The following is a 24001-nucleotide window of genomic DNA, read 5'->3' as shown; positions in this document are numbered from 1 at the left end:
GAGCCACACCCAGGGACAAGGCCCATTGTGACAGGGAGAACCTGGACCCAGGGACAGGGCCATTGGGGCAGGCCTGCATCTGCCCCTGCCTAGAAGGGTGGGGGCCCCTGCTTCGTGGGTCTGACGGGACCTACTTAGGGGGCCTTTGGGGTGGGGCCTGAGCATTGCACACCCCTCTTCTGTGCCCTCTCTGTAGGGCAAGGTGGGGGGCAGGGCTGGGGGCTTAACTTAAGGGCTTCCGGGGCAGGGACTGAGCACCCCACAGTCCCCTTCCCACCTCATCTGGAAGGGCTGGGCCAGGGGTCAGAACTGGTGCGGGGAGGTCCCCCGTTTTGTGGGTCAGACCCAACCTACCTAGAGTTTTGGGGGTGGGGCCTGAGCACGCCACGGCCCCCCTGCCCACCCCGTCTTGGGGGCGGGGCCGGGGGCCAGGGCTGGGGGTCCCGTTTTGTGTGAGGGACCTGGATCTATGCAAAGGGCTTCCGGGGCGGGGACTGAACACCTCACCAGGCCCACCCCACCCACCCCGCCGCAGGGGCGGAGCCTGGGCCCTGGGGCAGGGCAGGCGGGTGGACAGGGGGCTTGGGGGCCTGGCGGGCAGCCTGCGGCGGATCCCGCCCCCGCCCCCCTCGCCCGCGGGTCCGCCACCTACTTTGAGGGCCGTGGCGGCCGTGCCGAACACTAGCACCTGGGGGACTCTCTGGATCCTGACCCTCTGGTCGGGGCTGGCCCGGGCCGGGAGCCCGGCCAGTGGCTCGATGACCACTTTCGGCTGCGGCGGGAGCAGGTGCGGGGGCAGCACGCGTACCAGCTCCACCCACTGCTCCGCGCCGGGCTCGGCGGCGGGCGCCGCGGCGGCGGGCAGGTAACGGAGCCGCGGCGGCTCGGGGCTGCCTAGCAGCGGGGCCTCGCCCCTGCACTCGAGCAGGAGCGGCGGCGGCTCCGGCGGCGGCGTGGGCCGGGGCTCCTGCTGCTCTGCCTTCCTACTGGGACACTGACTGCCTGAACTCTGGAGGACAAACAGAGACACTGGGGGGTCACCGGGGGCCGCTGAGCTCGCGCAGCACCCCGTCCAAGATCCCGCCCCGGCAGCCGAGAGGGGCGGGGCCGAGCTGGGCTGCGTTGGCACCCAGTGGCTCTCAGCCGCACCAGGGCCCCGGGCGGCCGGGAAGGGGAAGCAACAAGGCCGGGACAGGACACTCCAGGACCTCCCTGTTCCCCTCCCGGTGCAGCCCCCCCCCCCCGGCTTGCCCCCAGGCAGGGGGCGGGGAGACACCCACCTCTGGAGCCACATGGACCGGCTGGAGCGTCTGCACTGTTAGTTGCTGCACAGACCCGGCTTTGGGCGTCTGGGGGGTGGCCTGGACCACAGACCTCTGGGAGAGGATGAGTGAGTCAGACCAGGCAGACCCCCCAGGTACATAATGAGTCCTTGGGGCACCCCAGCAGGCAAAGGCTGTGCCCTGTACTGGGTCTGGCTTGTTACACACAGGGCTGCCTGGTTACAATTGTGGAAACTGAGGCTCAGCAGGGCTGAGAGACCCCTGGGGCTGGCTGCGGGGTCTTGCCCCTGCCCCCACTCCCTCCATCTTCCCCAAGGGCACTGAGAACTTGCAGCCACGGCCACGGCCCCCTGAAGGTGCTGGCAGAGCAGGATGAGGGTGGAAGCTGGGTGTGGGGAAGGGAGCGCTGGGGCTGGTTTCAAACCCAGGGAATCCTTCGAGGGGGATGGTTCTGCTTCCCACTGGGGAAAGGGGCCCATGACTTTCCTCTGCCCCAACCTGAGCAGTGATAACCTAAGGGCAGCCAGCCCAGCCCTCAGCCACAGCTTAACGGGCACTTAGTCCTCAAGGCTGCCCCTCGGCGCTGAAGCCAGTAGACAGAGGAGGCCGAGTGCAGAGAGGAGGGATGCTTACCCGCTGGGACTGGACCCCAAAGTGCCAGGCTCAAACAAGCCAGGTATGCCCTCCCCACGCTGCAGCTCCTACACACGGTCCCTGGGAGGGAGGCTGCACGGGCTGCCTGGCGGGTGGCCCCTTCCCCTCCCCAGCTCCTGCCCGCCTGGGCCTGGCACCTCTTGGGTGACGGGGACAGTCTGCTGGACACTGTGAACCTGCAGCTGCGGTGGCACCGTGCCCGCTGGGGCTCCCGCCGGCTTGTTGGAGGAGCTGTTTGCCTGCACTGGCGAGCGCTGGAGGGAAAAGAGACATGGGCATCGTCTGGGTGGGTTCAGAATCTTTGGGGGCATCTCAGAAACGGTGTCTGGGGAGGGCATGTGATGCCTCCTCCATGCTGCAGCCCCTACCCTCCTCCCAGAGGTGTTGGGATTTCTCCGACCTCCCCAGCAAGGGCCGCAGACTCCAGCCTGGGCTCGGGGCCACCGGCTGCAGCCCTGAGAGAGGGAAGGGAAAGGCAGGTGAGGGAAGCCGGGGGCCAGGTGGGGGGCGCTCCTTGGGCATCTCTGAGGCCCTCGGGGCTGCTCCATTGATAGGATGCTATGCTGACCCCACGGGCTCTTCTGCAGCCATTTTCTTTACCCCCTGGAGCCTCCCATCACCCCACCGACCAGATGAATGAGGACACAGAGAGGAATGGATGTGGCCGGCTTCCCCCATTGCTGTGCTTCCTGCACTGGAAGCCCCGCTCACCCCAGGGCCCTGTGGCCATTTGGCTCAATGCAGGTAGGGCCAGGGTCAGGCAGGCAAGCCACCCTACCCTCAGCAAACAGGGGTGGGGACAGAGAGGGCTCTGGACAGCAGGGGGGTGCTGGTGGGCAGGGAGCCCCAAGTCCACACCCTAGGGGAACAAAGCCAACCCAGGGGCCAAGGGGCACCACCTACCTCCGGGGGCGAGTGCACCTGCGGACCACCCTTGCCTCCCTGGGCCGTGCTCTGGACCAGCAGCCGCTGCGTGGGGAGGGCCTGGAGCAGGAGAGGAGGACAGCCCAGGTGCTGGGGTGAGCACCTACTTTGAGCCAGGTGGGGAGGAGGGCTTCCCACCCCTCAGCCTTGAGCATGCCCCCGTGGCCCCAAAGGCAGCTCTGTTAGCGCCCCCACTTGAGAGGCAGCAAGACAGGGGCTCAGGAGGGCCTGAGAGCTGTGTCAGCAGCGGAGCTGGGCTGTGCACCCAGAGAGGGCAGCTCCACACAGAATATGCTCTTGGAGTGAAAATCCAATGATACTTTGTCCGGGTCCGTGGGGGCAACTGGGAAGCAGGTGTGAGCCTCGGCACCCTGCCTGCAGCCTCGAGGCTTTTCCAATAGTCTTCCCTGCCCATCAGGGGCCTGCTCAGCAGGGTGGATGTGATGAGAAGGACCCAGGCACCTCAGCAACCAGGGGTGCCCCCCCCAACCCTCCTCATCTCAGGGTCAGGCCAAAGATCGGGTGGCTGAGGAGCCATGGGGCAAGGGAAACCCGAGGGAACTGGCCTTAGTGTCTCTGCCTGGGGGTGCTGGGCTGGACTCCCCAACCCCTTTCCCTCTTTCCAACTCTCCCCAGTACTCCCCTCCCTGTTAAAATCCTCGTGGGGTTCCCCTTTCCCAACTGGTGTGACTGAAATGATCCCATATCAGATGGGGGGTAGGGCCCCAGTCCCCGGAGGTGGGAGTCCCCTGGCTGGGTCCTGGTCCTCAGCGCCAGGGAGACACGAGCGTAGCGTGGGGGGCTGTTTGCCAGCCTTACCTGCGGGGGCACCTGGATGCTGGTGAGCTGGAGGGGAGACCTGTGGCCTGGCTTGGCCTGTACACTCGTCTGGACCAGCAGCCGCTGTGGGGATAAGGCGGAGGGAGCTGAGCAGGCTTCTCCGGAGGGGTTGCCTAGCTAGGCTGCGGTGGGGAGGGCAGGGAAGCCGGCATCTTGATAAGAACAAGTGAGCAGATGGCTCTGGCAGGAAGGTGGGCAGGGGGCAAGACCTGGCTCCCTGCCCGGTACAACCTCGGTGCCTGCACTGCCCCTCACAGGCCCGCCCAGGGCCGGGTACCTACCTGCTGAGCACCTTGCACCTGCTGAACCACCTGAGTGGGGACTCCAGTCTGGCTGGCCGTGGAGCCCGGGCTGGCCTCCGACACTGTCTCACTGGCCCTCATGGCGCCTTCTGTGGATTGAGGGCCCTGGTCGGCTCAGCGGGCCGCCCCTGCTGCCATCCCTGCCCTGAGCCCACCCGAGGGCTGACCCCGAGGGGCCAGGCCTCTCCACATCCTCCCTGCCCCAGGCCAGCCCCAACCCCGCCCGTCTCAGCACTGGGAAGCAGCCCCCACCCACCCTCATTGTAATGGGGGACCCAGAGAGTTGGACCCCTTTTCCCAGCAGAGCCTGTGGACAGGCAGTGAGGGAGCGCTCCCCGGCCCCCACCTCCCCCCAGATCTGGGCAGCCCTGGAAGGAACAAGGCGCAGGGACCGCTTTTCCCAGGATGACCCCTGACTTCCGGAATGAAAGTTGCTCAGGGCCCAGGGGCCCTCCCTCTCCCCGCCCCGGTGGGGTAGGGGCAGCAGTGGGTATGGAGCTGGGGAGGCGGCTACTCACGGCGACGGGCAGCGGAGAAGAGGCAGTCATAGAACATGGTGCCCCTCGGCCCGGCCGCCACCCAGGCGGAGCCCACCCAGGGCCCCTGGCTCCTCGTCCGCCTCCTGGGAGCAGCAGGGTGCGCGGGCAGCTTTATACCCGCAACCTTGGGGAGCTAATCCCTGCCCCCCCCCCCCCCCGACCGCCCCTGTGGGCCCAGAGCTCCTGCAGTCCTCCTGGAACAAACACTCCACCCCCCGTCCCCCGGCCCAAGCAGGGCCTTCGTGCTGATGGCACCGTGACGCTCTTGGGCAACCGGACGCAGGTCGAGTTTCACACACATCTCGCCGGGTGGCTAGCTGGAGAGCCGGTGCTAGCCGGGAGACCCTCGCCCCACAGGGCCACCAAGCACCTGCCTCCCGGGTGGCCAGGGAGAGCCTGGGGGGCCAGAAAGAGCCCTGCCCGGCCCAGCCTTTCTGTGGGGTCTTGGGGGTGGACTTTGAGGGTAGTTATTCAACCTCCAGATGGACAGAAGAACAGAAGTGATGAGAGCTGACCCCCAGCAGCACTTCTGGGCCCGGTACTGCGCTGGACCCCTGCGACAGCGATAGTGGTGAAGAGCTCGCACTGTTCCACCAGTCCCTGGCCCATTTTCAGAGAAGGCGGCAGAGACCAGAAGGGAAGTGACTTGCCCACGGTCTCCCAGCTGGGATCAGTGGGCAGGACGCAGGCCCACGCCTGTGCACCCCTAAGCCTCATGATGCACCTGGAGGCCCCTAACTGGCCGGGCCAGGCTGAGGCCTGAGGGTGGTGGAGTGGGTAGACACAGGGCCCTGGGCACAGGGAGGCCAGATTGCTACGTGCCCATGAGACATCACAAGGGCCAGAGGGCAGGGTCCCAGGGACCTGGCCGATGCAGGGACCTTCAGGGCCAGGTCTGGGCAGAGCACACGTGTGTGTGTGTGTGTGTGTGTGTGTGTGTTCACGAGTGTGGATCAGATGTGGGAGGAGGTGTGGGGTGGGGCTGTCCAAATGCCAGGCCTGCTCGGCCAGCTGCCTGTGCAGTCTAGATTTTACTGGAATCTTCTTCCCTGGAATCCGTGGCAGGTTTCCCTGAGCTCCCATAGAGGGAGGCGGCTGTGGGTGCAGAGACCTGAGAAAGCCCTGGGTCACATGAGGGCCACACACCTGGGTGTCTGTGGGGCTCTGAGAGGCTCCAGGAGCAGTTCCCCTCATCTCCTGTTCTGGGGGACCCTCAGAACTGGAAGCTCCACTCCTGCCAGACTGGAAGGCAAAGCAGCTGTGCCTGAGTCCACGTGCAGGTGACAGGCAGGCCCTACCCCTCCCGCCCTGGATCTCGCCCTGTCTGTGCTAGAGGGGGTGGGGGGGGGGGTTGGCACCAAGTCTGCAGCTGTCTGCTTGCTCTGTCTCTCTGGGATCTGCCTTCTGGGGTGTGCACGAGGCAAGCACGGCCCTGCTGTCCGAAGTCTTGAGTGAGGGAGCAACAGCTGACTTCCTGTCCCAGGATCTGACCAGCATCTCTGCTGAGCAGCCACCCCTTCCTTCCCCATCTAGATCCACTCCACCTTAAATATGGGGGGTTGCTCAGAAGAGGCCGAGAGGGGTCCCCAAACTGGGCTCCCAGTTCCCTCATGCCCACCTGGCCCCTCTCCCTACAGACAGAGTTGGGGGATCCTGCCCTCTCCTTCCTGTTTCTTTGCTCCTGGAGATGAGTTCATAAGTTGGGGGTTCTCGGAGGAGCTGCTGGGCCCCTGCTGCCCCTTGGGTCCCCTGTGCCTGGTCTGCTTCAGGCTCAGTTTCCCCATCTACCCTTGGGAATGCTGACAGATGCCTTCCATCCCCCTTTCCTGGGCCCAAGGATCCCTGGGAACCCCAGGAAAGAGCAGGCAGTGGGCTGGCCATCTTTCAGCTGTCCTGTGCCTCCGGCCAGGCTGGCTCTTCATAGAGGCAGCAGCAGGGTCCTTGGGGCCCTGCATGGACAGGGGTTTAGGAACCCAGAACATTGGCTCTGCCTGGGGTAACCTGATTTTCCTTCACCTTGCCTCCAAAGGGTGCCAGGAGGGCAGCTGGGTGAGCTGCCTTCTCAGCAGCTCCAGGCACCGTCCAGCCCCCCACTCTCCCCTTCCTGCAGCTCCCCAGGGTCCTATCAGCTCTGATTGCTTCTGGCTCTGCAGGAACCCAAGCGCCTTGCTGCAGCCTTCCCCAGTGTTGGTTTCAACCCAAGCCCACCAGGTCTGTCTCCTGAGGCCCAAAGGCAGCCCATGCATGGAAAGGGGCACTACCCTGGGAGATGGTCAGATGAGCCCTTGGAAATTGCTGCGGGGGGCAGGGCAGAGGCAGTGGAGCCACAAGTGGGCTGGCAGGGTGCAAGACACCTCCTCTTCCTCAGAACAAATCAGGTAAACATTGTCCAGTAACCTTTCCGGGGACAGACTTGCTCCTGCCAGAGCTGGGAGTGGGGATGAAATGAAATTCTCTGGAATCACTGTGAAAAATGACAGAACCACCTTCCTACCAAAGAAAGGGCCCTGTGCCCACTTGAAGGCAGCCTGCCCAGGGACAAGTCTTGCAGCAGGCCATCAAGTTGGGCTTCCTGGCTTTACTTGGCAGAAGTGGAGACAGAGGTCTGGGGCTGCAGTTATGAAATGCACCCCTCTGTCCCACAGCCGGTCACCCCTATGCGAGTCTGTCTGAGCCAAGGACCATGGCCTGGACCTCCAAGCACAAGGGGTCACCTGGAAGAGCAGCCAGGAAGAGCTGGAGAAGCCGAAGAGGAAGGAGGCTGTGCTGGTTTGAAAGGAAATATGCCCCCTAAGAAAAGCCATGTTTTAATATGGATCCCATTTCTTAAAGGTAGAATAGTCTCTATTCAATGCTGTGTATTTGGGACTGTGATGGGATCATCTCCCTGGTTGATGAGATTTAGTTAAGAACGGTTGTTAAACTGGATTAGGGGATGACATGTCTCCACCCATCTGAGTGGGTCTTGATTAGTTTCTGAAGTCCTATAAAAGAGGAAACATTTTAGAGATTCAGAGAGACTCAGAGAGAGCAGAGAATGCTGCAGCACCACGAAGCAGAGAGTCCACCAGCCAGCGACTTTTGGAGATGAAGAAGGAAAACGCCTCCCGGGGAGCTTCATGAAACAGGAAGCCAGGAGACAAAGCTAGCCGATGACACCGTATTCGCCATGTGCCCTTTCAGCAGAGAGAGAAGCCCTGACTGTGTTCGCCATGTGCCTTCTCACTTGAGAGAGAGACCCTGAACTTCATCAGCCTTCTTGAACCAAGGTATTTTTCCCTGGATGCCTTTGATTGGACATTACTATAGCCTTGTTGTAATTGGGACATTTTCTTGGCCTTAGAACTGTAAACTAGCAACTCATTAAATTCCCCTTTTAAAAGCCATTCCGTTTCTGGTATATTGCATTCCAGCAGCTAGCAAACTGAAACAGAGGCGGTGAGTGGGACTTGGGGTCCCACTCCAGTCCCTCGTTCTTTGGATGCTGGATACTGAGATGGAACAATCCTGTACCCAGGAGGGCCAGGGCCCATCAGAGACCCTGGGGGCTGAGCAGTGCCCTGTGGGGGTGGCAGGCAAGGGCGAGGGCTGGCTCAGGGACGTGCAGGGGCTGTTTCGCTGAGTAAGGCCTTCCCTGTACTCGGCCAGGTCGGGCTGGTGCTTACACGCAGCCACTACTCATTAGGGAGGAGCTCAGAGCTCCCTTGAGCAGACACCGTACCAGGCCCCGGGGTATGGGGGGGGGACGACAAGATGGGACCCTACCCTTGAGGAGAATGGGGGTACAGGCATATCACCATTAACAATGCAACCTCAGTTGCTGCCAAGTTCTAGGAAGGAAAATGAAGCAAAGATGGAGACACAGAAGGAGCAAGGGAGTAGGATGAAGACGGTAGGGAGGAGTCACCTGGGGCAGAGGAGGCCCTGGAAGGTTGGGGATACCAGGGCTGAAGGCTCTGTGGCTGCAAATGCTGAAGGCAGGACTAAGCCATGTGGACTCGGGGAGCAGCAGGGAGGTGGAGAGGAGGTGGAGCCAGGCTGGGACAGGGTCTCATTCACAGTCTGGACCAGGCTTCCTCCAGCTCATGGGAGATCAGCCTGTGAGGGGTGAGGGTGGTAGCTAGACCAGCCTGGGGCCTGGAAGGTAGCATTAAGGAGCCCCAAAAAAGGACGGGCATTCCAGGAGTCAAGACTTCAGGCTGACTCTTGGGTCTGGGGTGGAATTACTAGGACAGGGACAACTCAAAGCAGGGCAGGCCAAGAGTTCTGTTTGGTCAGCCTGCTGCATCCGAGAGGCCTCTCCAGCCCCGAGGAGAGCCGGACGCAGGTGCCTAGGTGCGAGCCGAGGCCCAGGGTGCTGACTGCACACGGGTGGTCATCCCCAGGGAGGGAGCACCAACACCACCATGAAGTGGAGTTAGGGGGCCAAGAAGAGGCCCCAGGACTGAACCTAGGGCTCGCCCTCCATAACTATTGTAGTTGGGAGATAAGGAGGAAGAAGCTAAGGGGACCAAGGAGGGTATCAGGGTGGGTGGCAGGAAAGTGGGCGGCATCTCCAGGGAAGGGGGCCAGCATATCAGGTGCTGGCCCCAGAATGGAGAGTGACCAGTGGACCTGGTGAGAGAGCGACTGGGAAAGGATTAATTTGTTGAGGAATTCTGATAGAGGGAAGAAAAGAAGTGGGATCTGAGGAGGGTTCCTGGCTAAAGCACATGCTTTCATTATAGGCTGAAAGGAAGGCGCTGCAAGACACAGCCAGGCCCGAAGAGCCAAAACCATCTTGACAAGAACAAAGTTGGAGAACTCACACTTCCCAACTTTAAAACTTATTACAAAGCTACAGTGATCAAAACAGCATGGTATTGGCACAAGGACAGACATATAGACCAATGAAATCAAATTGAGAGTTTAGATACAAACCCTGATATCTATGGCTGATTGATATTTGACAAGGCCCCCAAGTCCACTCAACTGGGACAGAACAGTCTCTTACGCAAATGGTGCTGGGAGAACTGGATTTCCATATGCAAAAGAACGAAGGAGGGTCCCTACCTCACACACTTTGTCCAAAATGGGACAAAGACCTAAATATTAACAGCCAGGTCTATAACTCCTAGAAGAAAACATATGGAAGCATCTTGAGGACTTTATGTTAGAAAATGGTTTCTCAGACTTTACACCAAAAGCACAAGGCACCAAAAGCAAAATAGGTTTATGGGACTTCATTAAAATTTTAAAATTTTGAGTATCAAAGGACTTCATCAAGAAAGTAAAAAGACAACCTACAGAACGGGAGAAAATATTTGGACACCACATATCTGAGAAGTATTTAATTTCCCAAATCTACAAAGAAATCCTACAACTCAAAAACAAAAAGACAAACAACCCAATCCAAAAATGGTCAAAAGACTCGAATAGGCATTTCTCCAAAGAAAATATTCAGTCAAAGGCACATGAAAAGATGCTCAACATCATGAGCCATTAGGGAAATACAAATCAAAACCACGAGTTCCCTCTTTATACCCACAAGTATGACCACTATTAAAAAAAACGAAAAAAAAATGTTGGAGAGGATGTGGAGAAATAGGAACATTCACACTCATTCACTGCTGGCAGAATGTGAAAGGTTCAGCCACTGTGGGAATCAGTTTGGCGTTTCTTCAGAAAGTTAAGTACAGAATTACCATATGACCCAGGAATCCCACTTCTAGGTATCTATTCAAAAGAACTGAAAGCAGGGACTCAAACAGATGTTTGCATACTGACAGCATTATGGACAAACGCCAAAAGGTGGAGACAAGCCTTATGTTCATCAAGAGATGAACGCATAAACAAAATGCACTCCATCCTTACAAAGGAATATTACTCAGCCGTATAAAGGAATGAAGTTCTGATACTTACGACAACATGGATGAACCTTGAGGATATCACATCGGGTGAAAAAGACCGATACAAAAGAACAAACATTGTATGATCTCACTATAGGAAATAATTAGAATAAGTAAATCCACAGAGTCAGAAACTTTGAATATAGGTTACCTGGGGCTGGGAAGGGCTGGGGAAGGGGGAATTAAAGCCCAATTGTCAGATGCCCCTGAGGGGAGCCCAACATTGTGAGCATTAAGCAATGCCACTGAAGTGTGTGTCTGAATGTGGTTGGAGGGGACACTTTTAGGCTGCACATATAGTACCAGAATAAAAATTTAAAAAATAAATAAATAAAAGGGGGTGTGTGGTGATGAGAGCGCGGGAGCAGAAGGGGAGGCAGGACTGAGGCTGGAGGAGGTGGGGTGGCCCACTGTGCAGGCCGGCACAGACAGGTGCTAGGGGACTGGCCGGCAGGTGACAGCACCCTCCTTGCCTGATGCCGTCTTTGTCCCTGGGGGTGGTCAGAGACCTGGAGTGTGAAGTGAGGTGGGGGTCATCGTGGGGGGTGGGATATCTTGGAAAGTTGGGAAGGTGACAATGCAAAGGACCCTCCCTCTGGAGGTTCCGGCTAACCCTGGCCACAGCCACGGCCATGGCCATGGCCAAACCTCATGCTGGGGAGCCCATGGGCCCACAGGGGCATTGAGCACTGCTGTGCCTCCCCCTGGACGGTTGTCTGCAACGCCCCAGGCCCCCAGCCCCGGCTCTCCCTGGGGGCCGCGTTCCCCTAGAAGGCACTGCCGAGGGCCACCAGGACACCCAGGGGCCCTGGCTACACCTGGTCCAGCAGAAACATGTGGAGGGCCACAGATTTTGACTATCTGTTGTCCTCTGGCTCCCAACCCAGTGCTCTTGACCAGCCCCCTTCCATGGCCCCCAGGACACCCTACAATCCACTTCCTCATCCTGCTCCAGGAAGGCCTCAGGGCCCGTGGCCACGGGAGGAAGGACCAGCCTTCCCTCCTGCACAGGGCACGTTAGGAAACACCAAGGATGCTCTGTCCAATTTTGGGTCCCACGTCCCCTTCTGCCACTGGGGAACTGACTACCTGTCCTAATCCTCTGCTTCCATCACTCGGCCTTCTCAAGCCTGGAAGAACTGGCGTGTGGGGCAGACGCTGCAGGCAGAACTGGGGAGGGAGGCCCAGCCCGTGGGCACTGAGCCCCAAGCTTCCCGAGCGTTCACTCCCCAGCCTGCGAGGGGCAGCCAAGGTTGGAAACAGGTGCCCTCAGCCGCTGGCTCAGGGACTTGGCCAACTATAGGCCCTGGACCCCGCCCCAAACCACAGCTCCCACCAGAGAGGGGCTTGATGCTTCCCGGGAGAGCAGACTTACTGCAGTACCGCCGGGCCTACATTCAAGAAGCCACTATGATCCCCTTTACATCTGGGAAACTGAGGCAGAGCAGCCCCACGGCTGGAGACAGCAAGGCCGGGCCAGGCACTTGGGCAGCTGTGCTGTCCACTTGGTCTCCTGCTCTGGCAGGCATTGGCAAAACTTGTTTCCTGTCGCCAAATCCTTATTTCAACTGACACTACACTCAGGGATGGAGATTAGAATGGCTCCAAGAGAGCTACCCTGGAGAGGTTGGGGGTGAGGGGGGAGCTTGGGGAGACAGAGTGCTCCCCACCAACTCATGACCCCTGACCCAGACGTGTCCCCAAAACCCCAAACGGACACTCATGAGTTTGAAAGCTGTTGCTCTGGGGACGAGCAGAGAGTGACAGTGGCAAGGACACCGCTGTGCCCCAAATCCCAGATGTGGGGCGCCCCTGTACCCCCACTTACCCGAGACGGTGACCACAATGTACTGCTGGGGCGCTGGGGACGGGGCGGGCGCACCGGCCGACTGCGAGGGTGCGGGGGCAGCCGGCAGCTCGGTCACGTACTGCTTCTGGCTGCCCGGGGGTTGCGTCTGGGACTGGGGGCTCTGCAGCTCCGCGACATACTGGGGCTGGGGGGTGGCAGTGGCAGGCGGCGGGGGCGGCTGGGGTGCTGCCGGTGGCGGAGGTGGTGGCGGCGGCTGGGGCTGGGCCTGAGACGGGGCCTGGGGTGGCTGCGGGGCCGCCTGCAGCTCTGTAACATACGCCTGCGTTGCCATGCCAACAGTGGGGAAAATGATAATAAATAAGGCTTTTTTTTTTTCTTCCTTGGGAAGAAGAAAGGTAGGGGTGGGGGAAGTTGTTGGAGAGAGAGAGAGAAAAAAAAGAAGGAAAAACAAGAATTAATCTACAGGCAGAGAAAACAGGGACAGCTCCCAGCTCCCTGGAGACCCGTCTGGGTTCGTCACTAACGTGATTAAATCCCGAGGCTGGTGGCCAAATATAAGCCAGCCCTGCAGGGGGACAGGGCTAGGGTCTGCGGCTGGACCCCCCGGCTCCTATTCTAGGCCAGGGCTCCTGTCCCCTGCCCGCCCAGCCCCTGGAACCCAGGGGACCCACCCACCTCGGCACTGGTCATGCTTCCCTCGGGTAGGAGGACTTGGGACAGCTGGTCCAGGCCCCAGGGGCACCCAGCACAGCTCTCCCAGGGTCACGCTGATGAATGCCAGGAGCTGCCTCCGTCTCCCACCTTCCCCTAGGCCAAGGAGCGTCCTACCAGAGCTCCTGCACTGGCCCTGAACACAGCACCTTCCACAGATCCTTTTCTCTTAAACTTTGCAAGTACCACATCCCCATTCGGTCTGCCAGAGGAGGAGCGGGCCGGCCCAGAGAGGGCGAGGGGCTTGCCCCAGGCCACCCAGCAGGGAGGCGCAGGACTAGACGAGCAGCCTGGGTGCTCTGAGTGCTGACAGGCCCGGCAGCACGGTTGTGGGGAAGGCGCCTCTGGTAGACCTGTCCCCATTTTCATATGCCACGAGGTCTGGCCTTGGTGGCGCCGGTTTCACTGAATGCCACTCCCAGGGGGAGGCCAGACGCAGAGTGGCAGTTACAGGCCACAATGCCAGCTGGGAGATGCCTGTCTGAGGCCAGGGCCCCACGGGGCTGGGAGCTGGCAGGGGCTGCTAAACGGCCATGGGTTTACCCAGGGGTGCTGGGTTAGGCACAGCCTCTGTGAGACATGGGCAGATGGTTCCAGGGCCCCTGCAAGAACATGTCCTAGAGAGCTCCCAAGAGTTCAGAGGGGAAGCTCCGGCCCCCACACCTTCCCGGCCCTTGACCGGTCCCCTGGAGGCATTGAGGTTGAGACCACCCCTGGCAGCCCCCAGGCCTGGCGAGCAGCTGAACCCCAGGGTTGCTAAGGCTCATTGGCACAGTTCTGGAGCCCACGCGTAGTGGCAGCAGAGAGACCAAGAATGGGGGCCTTCAAGGGGGAGGGAGAGGAGAAAAACAGGGTCTGCTCCCTGATCAGGAGTCCCTCGGAGCGCTCTGCTGGGAGTATGCCCATTTGACGATGAGGAAAGCAAAGCCGGGGAAGCCCAGCAAGTGGGAAGGCAGGATAGGAACCCAGGCCAAGTGTAAGCACTATCTTGGTTCATTTAGTTCTCCATGTCAGCAGACGTCTTTCCGCATTTCTTAGACAGGAGACAAGTGGTTCTAGCCCTCCCCTGCCCAGGACCAGGCAGAGTAACAGTGCAGGGAGCAGGACTCTGCCACTCGGGCAGCCTTGGCGCCTGTGATAAGCCTCACCGCCGGCCGTCTCTGCGCCTCCCGTACACCTCTCTGCCCTGGGGCCCCAGTTCTGTCCTTTCACACCAAACTCAAGAAGCGTCCAAGTCTGCAAGGGGCAAGCTGGGTGAGAAACGAGCCCTGGAAGGGCTAGAAGCATATTTTGATCTTGGCTATCTGCTGGCTGTGCAACTCTGGGCAATGGCTTCCCCTCACTGGGCCTCCAAAGCCCCATCTGTAAGACGGGAGGACAGTGAGGCCTACAGCACAGGCTGGTTGAGGAGTTCGTTTGGATGGTGTGACAAAGTTTGGCCAGGCCCTGGCACATTATTATCACATAGGAAATGGCTCTGGCTCCTGATGTTGCCCTGGGACCTCTAACAAGGCACCAGAAAAGAGGATAAGGCCCTGCCTCCCTTCTGTGCAGCTACAGCTTTGGGCTGAGCACAAGTGGAAATGGACTTCTGTCTGCCACTTGAGTGTGCTTGGCTAGGGCTACGGCAGGGTGGGGCAGGAGTCCACCGGCTGGCATGCAGAGCTGGCAGAGCCCCGAGGCCACCTCCCCTGCCAGGCCGAGGTCAGATGTGGCCTCTCTCCCAGCCACCAGGCTGGCCCGAGGCAGAGGTGGATGGCATGGGCCCCAGCCCAGGCCATGGAGAGCTGTCTAGGGCTTTCCTACATGGCAGGAGCTTTGGAGAGGATGAGACCCACCCTGATGTGAACCCTGGCTCTCTCTTAACTTATGAGCTTGGGACATTACCACCCTTCCTCTGGGCCTCAGTTTCCCCATCTGCCACCTGGGGATGATGAGTCAAACTGATTCACAGTGCTGCTTGAAAGATACAATGAAGTCAACTGCTACGATTATTACTTGTTCAACAAATACTCATGTCAGTTGAGGAGACAGGGGCACCTGGTTAAAACATAGCTCCCTGGGCCCCAATGCCCAATCTGGGGGGCCCCAGAATTGGCATTAGTAGCTAGCACCCAGATGACTTTAAGGCAGGTGGCCCTGGGAGCAGTCTTTGAGAAACTCTAGCCTCAGCCTTCTTGGCCCTGGCAGAGCTGACACCCCTGTGACCCCTTGGCACTGGCAGAGCTGACACCCTCCCACAAGGAAAGGACTTTAAAGCTCTGCACTCACTGGTGTTGTTTCCTCCAACGGATGCAAAGCTGTCAGCCTCATCCTCTCCACTAAGAGTCAAGTAGAAGAGAGGATGGGAGCAGAAAGGCTGAGCTCGAAAAGGGGCGTAGAGACAGAACAGTTTAAACTGACTTCTCTACTGGAGGCTTGCTCATGCACTGTCATTACGAAACTCAGGGAAAGGAGACAGAGAACACTGAGTTTTCCCACAATTGTTTGACCAGGAACTCCTTTTTATTCCCCTTGTAGAATACTTGGGTTAGCAGAGTTCTGCAGCTCCACTCCCTAGGGAGGACTAAATCATATTTATCCCATTAGCCTGAGGCAACCACATATTACCTGAGTATGAGACCCTTTTCTTTATGGCATATGGCACATGGAATGCTGGGACTGCTGAACAAACCTTTCCCTTGGCAACAAAGTTGCCAAGAAAAGCACCAGTGGCTGCATCCCTTCAAAGCCAAGAGCTTTTTTGTTTTGTTTTCTATAAAATATTTAAATTGTTCACTTTAGATCAGGGATCAGTAAACTTCTCCCTTAAGGGGCAGCAAGAGAAACAGTAACTATGTTCTGCTTAGTGGGTCACATGGTCTCTTAACTTGTATCCTAGCCCGGAAGCAGCCCTGCGGCATATGTAAATGGGCGGGTGTGGCCCTGTGCCAATACCATTTTATTCCTAGACATGGAAATTCGAATTTCAAGTAATTTTTGTGTGTCACAAAATATTATTCATATCACATGAAAATCATTCCTTTGACTCTTCTATCAATCATTTAAGAATGAAAAAAAATAAAAACAAAAACACTCCTATAACCAAATGAATGGTGTCTTGGTTGACACCCTCCCAAGAAACAGAAAGAAAACTCACTTTCCTCATCAGCAGAATGGCCTCATTAGTAGTGAGCTTGTGCGGGAACGGGCAATTAAATAAAATGAGGGTTTCCCTCACCCTCTATATCCAATTTGTTTATATAAGACTTGTCAACTCTTCCTTCAAAATATACCCTAAAGCTACTCACTTCTCTGCAGCTCCATCGACCTGGTGCTCTCGTGAGCAGCCCTCATCTCTTGCCTGTACACTCACAACATCCTGCTCCCCAGCTCCTTTGAGTTAATAAATCCTCTCTTGTCCCTTCTGCTCAGAAGCCTCCAAAGTTGCCCACCACAAAGAATGTTTAAAAATCCAGAGTGCTTGCCATGGCGTAAGAGGTCCTGAGGGACATGGCCCCTCCTGCCCCTGTCCTTTCTGCTCTGGATGCCCTGGCCACACTGGTCCCCGTTCCTAGAATGCTCCAGGCCCCCTCCTGCCTCAGGGCCTTTGCTCCAGGTCTTCTCACTGAATGGCAGTTCTCTGTCAGCAACCCCCACCCTCCACAGCCAGCTCCTTCTTCTCATTCAGGTGTCTGCCCAAATGCCACCTCCTCCAGATTCAGGTGGCCACACCCCAGGCATATTTTTTTTTAATTTTCTTTATGGTACTTAATTGCTTTGCTTGCTTGTTTATTTTCTTTCTCATAGCTGCTCTCTCCTCTGAACAGCTGAAAAGGAAAGCCCTCTAAGAAGAACCCTGGCCTGTCGGGCCCATTGCTCCATCACTAGACAGCCATATAGGAAGCACTCAACTATGACTGTCAGATGAGCTAAGTATGCAAAGGCCAGGAACACACAGCTGGTGAGTGTCTGAGACCTGTTCAAATTTACGACTGGTAAAACCTGGTGGTGAAGTTTCTGCCTCCTGCCAGCAGCAGGCTTTGCTGCAAGGAAGAGGCGGTGCCTTCTGGTCCAGGATGGGCCTGGAGAGCTCAAAGGAGAAAGCTCCCCACCACCCCCACACCAGTAGTAGGAGGCTTGCCTGTGCCCAGAAAGACCACGTGCTGTGCCTGCATCCCCGGGAGGGGGTACCTGGCCACGCCCTGTACCTAGCCCTAAGACACTCGCATATGTGGCAGAAGAGGCAGGGGAGGAGCTCATCTCCAGAGACAGCTTTTCCATGGGGCCCACATGTCCGGCTTGCCCAGATGCCTTCTGAAAAGCTGAGGGCTGAGGCTGGGCCTGGGCTCAGGGAGAATGTTTCTTTCTGGCGACTCTAAAAAGCCAGAGGGAGAAAAGCCAAGAATGACACTTTCCCACTAGAAGCAAGAAAAGAGGTCCAGGTCTGTCTTGGACTTCCTGGGGTCCATCGGGCCCTTAACTGATTCAAAACGATAAAAACAAACACAGCCAGGGGCTGAGCAGGAAGCAACCATCATCATCATAAAAGAAACTGCTAATGTGGTTGAGCAATTATAACGTAGTTGACGCTTGACTTGTATTATGTTATGGAATCCACACCACACTAATAGGTTAAACTGGTTACCAATGATTCCTGCCCCGAGCTCAGACAAGAGGAAGCTGAGACCTTCTTATCAAAGAAGTTAAGTAACCTGCCCAACAGCACACAGCGAGAAAGTAGCTGACTATTTCCAAGACAACCAAACCAAGCCAGTGTCCGGGCTCTGGTCATGCAAATGGCACCTTTGGGCTCAGACTCTTCACCCGTAAGAGCTACAGGGGGTGGGGGGCAGATCAATAAAAGCAGATCACCCATTAAACATCCATTTCTGCTCAAGTTAGCCTTTCCGACAGGTGCTGCTCTTTCTAGCAACTTTGACGTTTCTAGATTTTTACTGAAAATTAATCTGTACATTTTTGAACTTTCAAGGGGATCTGCCACTTCTGAGAGCCTGGCCTAGGAAAAGTCCCTGTAGACTTGAGACAGCCCCCTCTCCCTAGCCCCCACTCTAGCCCCTTCTAATCTCAAAATCTTGGAGAAAAGCCTGAAAGGCTTATTTTCGTTAAAGTTGATTGAGTGCTTGAAAAAGAACACGGCTGCAGTTTGCACAATGCCACTCGGCTCTGTCCTTGCCAAGCTCCAAAGCAGAACACAGTAGACTTCACCCATCCAACTACTTAAAAAAAAAACCACCACATCGTCCCCAAGCAGGGGCGGATGCTGTCGCCCTGCAAAGCAGTCTCTCAAGCTCTCCTCTGACACGTGGTGTACTTCACGGTCCCTCTGACCTGGGCAGACCCCTCCAGGGCAGACCCCGCGGCCCTGGAGACTGGTACCTCCTCAGTGACATATGACCCAGTTGAAACTGCTATGACTGACACAAAACCATGTACCTGGCCAAATGAAGAGGCTTTGAGGAATTTAAGAAACTTCCTGAGGTGTCATTCCTTTGCCATTCCCACAAGGAAATTGATGGGAGAAACGGCTGGGAATCGACCCATCTGCACAAATAAGACCCAGTCCACCACTATCACCGCCGCCAAACAACCAAGTTTCTGTTCCTCTAACTCAGTCACTCAAAAACACTCCTCCCCACCACGGACTTGGCCTTCTGCAAAACAAATCCTCCAGGCTGAGGCTACATTGGTTTCTGGCGCCTAGATCTGGGTCCACAGAAACTTTTATTTCCTCTTTTCCTCCTTTCAAAGTACGTTTAGGAGAGGACAGCATGCTGACATCAAGCCTGGCTACCAATTTATCTATCAGACCACACTCGGAAAAAGCAGATTGGGGGGCGCGGGGCGGTAAAAGGCTCAAGGATGGGCCCTAGAGAAATTCCTAGAAGGAACTGGGAGTCCTCGAGGTGCACGAAAGGGGGTGGGGGTGGGATGGCAATGATTCTCCCCATTTTCCAGGATGGAAAACTGAGACTTCGTGGTGGCAGGCGCTTGTACAAGCGGAGAACCACAGCGGGGGCCCGGAAGGGCGGGGCGGCGGCTGGCCCAGCCCACGCCCCCGGGACTCGCAGGCCACGCCCGCCCACCTTGGCCCCGCCTCACCCCGCCCTCGCTCCCATTGGCCCAGCCTCCGCGGGCCCGCCCCTTCGCGCCTCGGGACATATAAAAGCCCCCCGCCCCGGCGGGCCGAACTCCACTCGCCGCCGGCCTGCGAGCGCCCGCCCCTCGTGGGGGCCGGGCCGCGGGGTGCGGGGGCGGGTGGTGTCGCCCCAGCCGGGCCTCGGCCCCCTCCCCCACGGCCCCGACAGCCGCCGCCGCCATTTTGACCGCCCGCCCCTTCCCCCCCGGCTGGGATCACAGCGAGACTCACTGCCCTCGCCCCGCCCGGCCCGGCCCGCCACCCCGGAGCCGCCCCAGCTACCTCGGCTTCTCCCTGCTCCGGTCCGCGGAAGGGCTTTCCGGAGGTCTCGGAGGCGATGTTGGGAGGGGGGCGGAACGTGCCGGGGTCCTCGGGCCGGGCTGGGGGGGGTGGGGGTGGGGGTCGGCCGGGCGGTTGTTGTTGTTGACTCGCGTTGCCGGGTTGCTTGGTCGCCACGACTACCGTGGCTATGGCGCCTCCGTTTCCCTCACCGGGGCAACTGTTGCTACCCACCCTACATACGTCACGCGCCGGGGAGGAGCCTCGGGTGATTGGCCGCACCGGAAGACTTGATTGGACGGCGCGGGACCCGGGCGCCTGGGTATTGGGTCGGAGGCACGCTTGTCAATACCCTGTCGAATTCTCGGCGCCCTGGTTCATCGGTATAGATGTCCATCAAAGGCAATTGAGCCCTTAAAGGCGGCGGATCCCGTCTCTTGCGTAGAAAGCACCAAGCTAAGAATAATGGGGCGGGATCTGTGGTATCAGGATTGGTTTTCGCAGTAAACCCTTCCTTCCAGTTCGGCGAGAGGGACATCAATCCCTCCCAAAGGTTTGCCGCGTTCTCTAACTAGGAGTGTGTGCGCATGTGCAGTACGCAGGGCCAGCTGGGAGTTGTAGTCCGTTCCTGGATACTTTTTGAAAAAAGGAAAAAGAAAGAGGGGCGGGAGCGAGAAAGGCTCTCTTCCTTAGCACGTCTCCCTGTCCCGGTGGGTCAGTTTCTGGCCTCGTGCGCTGACTTCATGGGAGGAACGCAGTGATGCCGACCCGCTCTGTGACGTCAGCGCCGGAGGCGGGGGCTCTGGTTTGGTTACGTCACTTACATTCTCTCACCCCTCCCCCACGTCCCCAGCTCGGCCACAGCTCCCGGCCGGGAAAGGTCACCGTGCCGGGGCGACAGCGGCTATCTTGGCCCTGCAGTCGCCCCAGGAAAGCGGGAAAGGTCTCCCGCGGGCGGGGGACTCAGTCGGCGGCTTCTCCCGTGGGCAATAAGCAAAGGTCAGCGCCCGGCCCCCTCCCGGGAAGCTTGGATTCCTCCTCCATCTTCCGTGCCTCAGTTTCCCCAGAGACACTGCCGCGGTTAAGGACCAGGAGAAGAGACTGAAACGCGGCCAATAAATAATATTCTAATGTAGGATCTACTTTTTAAAAACTCGATGATGAGCAGAACAGCAAAATTTTACAGGACTCACTAGGTCCGGAATTTTGTGTGAGGTGAGAAAGGGAGTCGTGCAAATGCGGCCGTCGAATTCTGTCTTTTAAAAAAGTTTTGATAGCTTGGTTTGGGGCATTCGTTCTGATCTTTCAAAAAATATATTGCAGGGAATTATCTTGAGGACCCTGGTTTGGGGCACCCCCTTAAATTTTGTGCTGTAGCCCTGCTGCGGGGGGGCAGAGGAGGGAGGGCAAAGAAGGCAAGAGATTCCTTGACTCACTTGCTGTGTAAGTGGAAAAAAGAGCCTAGAGTCTGGGTTCTGATTCGGACGCTGCTGTGTGAAGTTGGGATCGTGGCTCTACCTCTCTGACACTTGGTTTCCCGGTCCAACCAACATTACCCTTCCTAGGTGCTGGGACAGAGCTATAAAAGTGAACAGAGCAGAGAGGTCTCTTGACTTTGCAGTCTAGTAGAGGGAACACAATAAATAGGGAAAGAGGGAACTATAAAGTGGGGGTGGGGGTGGGGGACTCCGGGGGTGCTTTAGACCCTGATACCTGAGGACGCCTCTGAGTGATGAGAAGAAAGTCAGCCGCACAGAGCCAAAGTGGAGAGAACAGAAGGAGTGCGGGGGCAAGTACAATCATCTGGTTGGGGCAGAATGAATGTCAAGGAGGTGAGATCGGGGTGGTGGACACGTAGCCAGGTAATGCCATAGGCATCCTCACAGCAGCCCAGCAAAGGGCACCAGTCCTGTGTTGGACAGCTGAGCAAATTGTGGGCTCAGAGTGGGAAGTAGCTCACTGAAGATCACACAGCTGGGGGCATGTTTCCTGGGACTTTCCAGGGTGCTCGGCTGCCCCAGGGTATGACCCTTCACTGCCAGAGAAGAAAGAAACAGCAGCCCCAACTGCCTGGAAATACCAGCTGGACTTCAGCTCCAGTAAGTCCCTCCATCCCCCAAATTCATGAGCCTTCCAGGCAGGCAGCTCCCCAAAAGGAAGCCCAGCTGGCAAACCCAGTGGCTTAGTCCCTGCAGCCCGGTCCATGAGACCCAGTGCCAGTGTTGGGGGGTCTCTTTTGTCAGGAGTGACCCTAAAAGCCTAATTTCCACCTCCCAGAAGTCCTTGGGCCCCAGAATGGACACAGCCAAGCTCAGTGATCATTTCTTCAATCTAAACTATTAAAAGCCTTTATGGCAGGGAAGGGTGGCAGCAAGCTAGAAATGTTCTGTGTTTGTTACTGGTGGTGATTACGCTGATAGATAGATGTAAAACTCACCCATCTGTCCCTTCACGGTCTGTGCACTTTTGATGTATGTCGTATATCAGTCTAAAAGTTAAACACACGCATATTTATTGCATCCATTGGAAGTGGTTTTCAGCCGACTCCTTCGTCGGAACACTGGTCATTAGAAGAACAACCCATCGTGTCCTTGCTGTCCCCAAAGTAGCTGTGTTTTGTGGTCACCAGTCTGCCTGAGAAGAAGGCCAGCTGAGGAAGGTGGATGGAATGGAAGCAATAAAAAGTCCCCATTTTTTGCCAAAGTCGGTGAAACCATGGATTTAGGCAACGATCACCAGCCAGTGTTGTGAAACCATTTCGGTGACAGGGTGATGGGGAGCATGTGATTTTGCCGGCAGAAGGGAGAGGGGACTTTGTCCCAGAGGCCACACTGTCGCCAGCGTGATCCAGTGTTAGCGCCAGAGGGACAAGCTTCTCGTGGCCCGATGTCATACAAAAGAAAGTTGGTGATGCATTAGGGTAACTTCCCAGAAACCTACAACCTCCAGATGGGTCCCAGGACCAGATAAGTCCTGACAGCCCCTTCCAACATGAAAAAGTTGAAATGGGCGTAGCCTAAATACCCCTAAAGAATGGGAGAAAGATCAAAGGTGATGGTGAAGTTGTGCAGAGAAGTTTGGGTTTAACAAACAAGTATGAGTGCTGAATCATATTGATGTTTCTTTTAGTCTCCAGTATATTAGAGCAGCTAGAAGTAAAAACCTAAAATTGTGGAATTGTAACGAATACCGAACTCTGAAACCTGTTTTACAAGTAATTGTTGCGATGTGCTTTGAAATTTGTTGCTTTTTTGTGTGTATACGTTACTTTCCACAACAAAAGAAAAAAAAGTTGTGATGATAAAATATTTATTCCTTCTAGCCTCCAATGTTCTGGAGCAGCTAGAAGGAAAATTTTGAGCTGATGGAATGGTAGCCCATGACAGATTTTGGGATCTGTCCTGTAACTTTGTTGAAGAGTGCTTTGAAAACTACTGCCTTCTTTCTTTCTTTGTTTTGTGTATGTGTTATAATATACAATAAAAAAGCTTAAATTTAAAAAAAAAGAAAAAAGGAAGCTGGTGGTTTCCCCTAGGACATCAGCTGGCCAAAACCCGTCTCTGAGATCCTGGATCCAACCTCCAGGTCACAGGGACGGGTGGACTGGAGGGACAACTGAAATGACACCACAAGGAAACAAAAGGCAAAGCCAGAAGGTGTAACTTCGTATGGGAACACATTTGCCAATACCTCAACAAGTCAATCGTGGAAAAAACAAAGCGAAACAAAAGTGGGCTGGGGTCACCACCATTGATTGACATCTTCTGTGGGGGGCTGTCCTGTGACCCATGGAATCCCTGGCCTTGACCCCCAGAGGGCAGCAGCCCCCTCTACCCCCAGTTGTGACCAGCCAAAATGTCTCCAGACTTTGCCATGTGTCCCCCCCAGGGTGGCGTGGGCTGGGGTACACCAGCCCCAGCCGAGAGTCCCTTGCCCTTGAGGATGGTGGAGCCACTCATGGAAGGAGCCAGAGTCCCTTGCTGTATAGTAGTGGGAAACACTCAACACTTGAGCTCAACCGTCACCTGGTCCCTGTGAAATCTGGTGAACCGTGACCCTGCAGCCTCGCACCAGGTTTTTCTATTCCACTGCAATTGCTGCACCAGATCAGGATACTTATTAAGGCACTTTGAGTGGTGGGAAGTTGGAGGAAAAGTAGTTGTCCATCCTTAGGAGACCGGCGAGGTGAAATAAGAAGGCAGAATGACGCTGATACCAAGCGGACACAGATGGAACAAGGTAGCATTTAAAAACACACAGTGCCAAGGGAGTGGGACCCAGACACTGCAACATTTATCAACGGTGCAGCCTTGTTCCCGATTCATGTGACCAAAGACAGGTCTCCCGGGAGCTTTGCTAAGGGGAGGGGAGTGGTGTGGGAGGTGGGGAAGAAGACATTAAAAGCTAGATATTAATGTGTTAGCGAGTAAGGAAATAAGAATCTGCCCCTCTGCCTATTGAAACGTAAACAGGATGTCCCTGGGTAGAAATCACTATAAAGGGTAGTGCAGTTCTGCTTGTTTTACCACAGGTGCTGCAAGTGATTGCCGGGCTGGTGCTCAGGGCAGACTTTTCAAACTATGTGTACCTTGGGGTCAAATATATATAAATATACACACATGTATATATGTA

General features: G+C 56.7%; 1 protein-coding gene and 1 long non-coding RNA gene across 8 annotated transcripts in view; one reads left to right on the top strand and one right to left on the bottom strand.

The window, feature by feature from the left end:
• The window catches only part of RFX1 (regulatory factor X1), a 29498-nt gene extending 9927 nt beyond the window's left edge, over nt 1-19571 (bottom strand). For 2 of the 4 annotated variants that reach the window (XM_077121613.1, XM_077121616.1), the window contains exons 1-7: nt 19373-19470; nt 12259-12619; nt 3983-4092; nt 3681-3764; nt 2841-2921; nt 2075-2191; nt 1281-1376 (exon numbers count right to left, since the gene is read on the bottom strand). In XM_077121613.1, coding sequence (XP_076977728.1) covers nt 1281-1376; nt 2075-2191; nt 2841-2921; nt 3681-3764; nt 3983-4092; nt 12259-12571 — 801 coding nt within the window. In that variant the 5' untranslated portion in view covers nt 12572-12619; nt 19373-19470. Of the gene's footprint in view, nt 1-1280; nt 1377-2074; nt 2192-2840; nt 2922-3680; nt 3765-3982; nt 4093-12258; nt 12620-19372 lie in introns of all 4 variants that reach the window. The other 2 variants (XM_077121615.1, XM_077121614.1) reach the window with 2 other exon arrangements.
• LOC143650618 (uncharacterized) lies at nt 942-7960 on the top strand. 4 transcript variants are annotated; one of them, XR_013159624.1, is made up of 4 exons: nt 942-2416; nt 2525-2681; nt 5025-5822; nt 6572-7960. It is a non-coding gene; the product is annotated as an uncharacterized LOC143650618 (long non-coding RNA). The 4 variants fall into 4 exon arrangements; XR_013159626.1 differs by having other exon boundaries at nt 942-2681; nt 6572-6920; nt 7188-7960; XR_013159625.1 differs by having other exon boundaries at nt 942-2681; nt 6653-7960.
• Nucleotides 19572-24001: the final 4430 nt, after the last annotated feature.

The sequence above is a fragment of the Tamandua tetradactyla genome, chromosome 11 (genome assembly GCF_023851605.1).
Source record: "Tamandua tetradactyla isolate mTamTet1 chromosome 11, mTamTet1.pri, whole genome shotgun sequence".
Lineage (NCBI taxonomy): Eukaryota > Metazoa > Chordata > Mammalia > Pilosa > Myrmecophagidae > Tamandua > Tamandua tetradactyla.
This window is presented reverse-complemented; position numbering and strand designations above follow the sequence as displayed.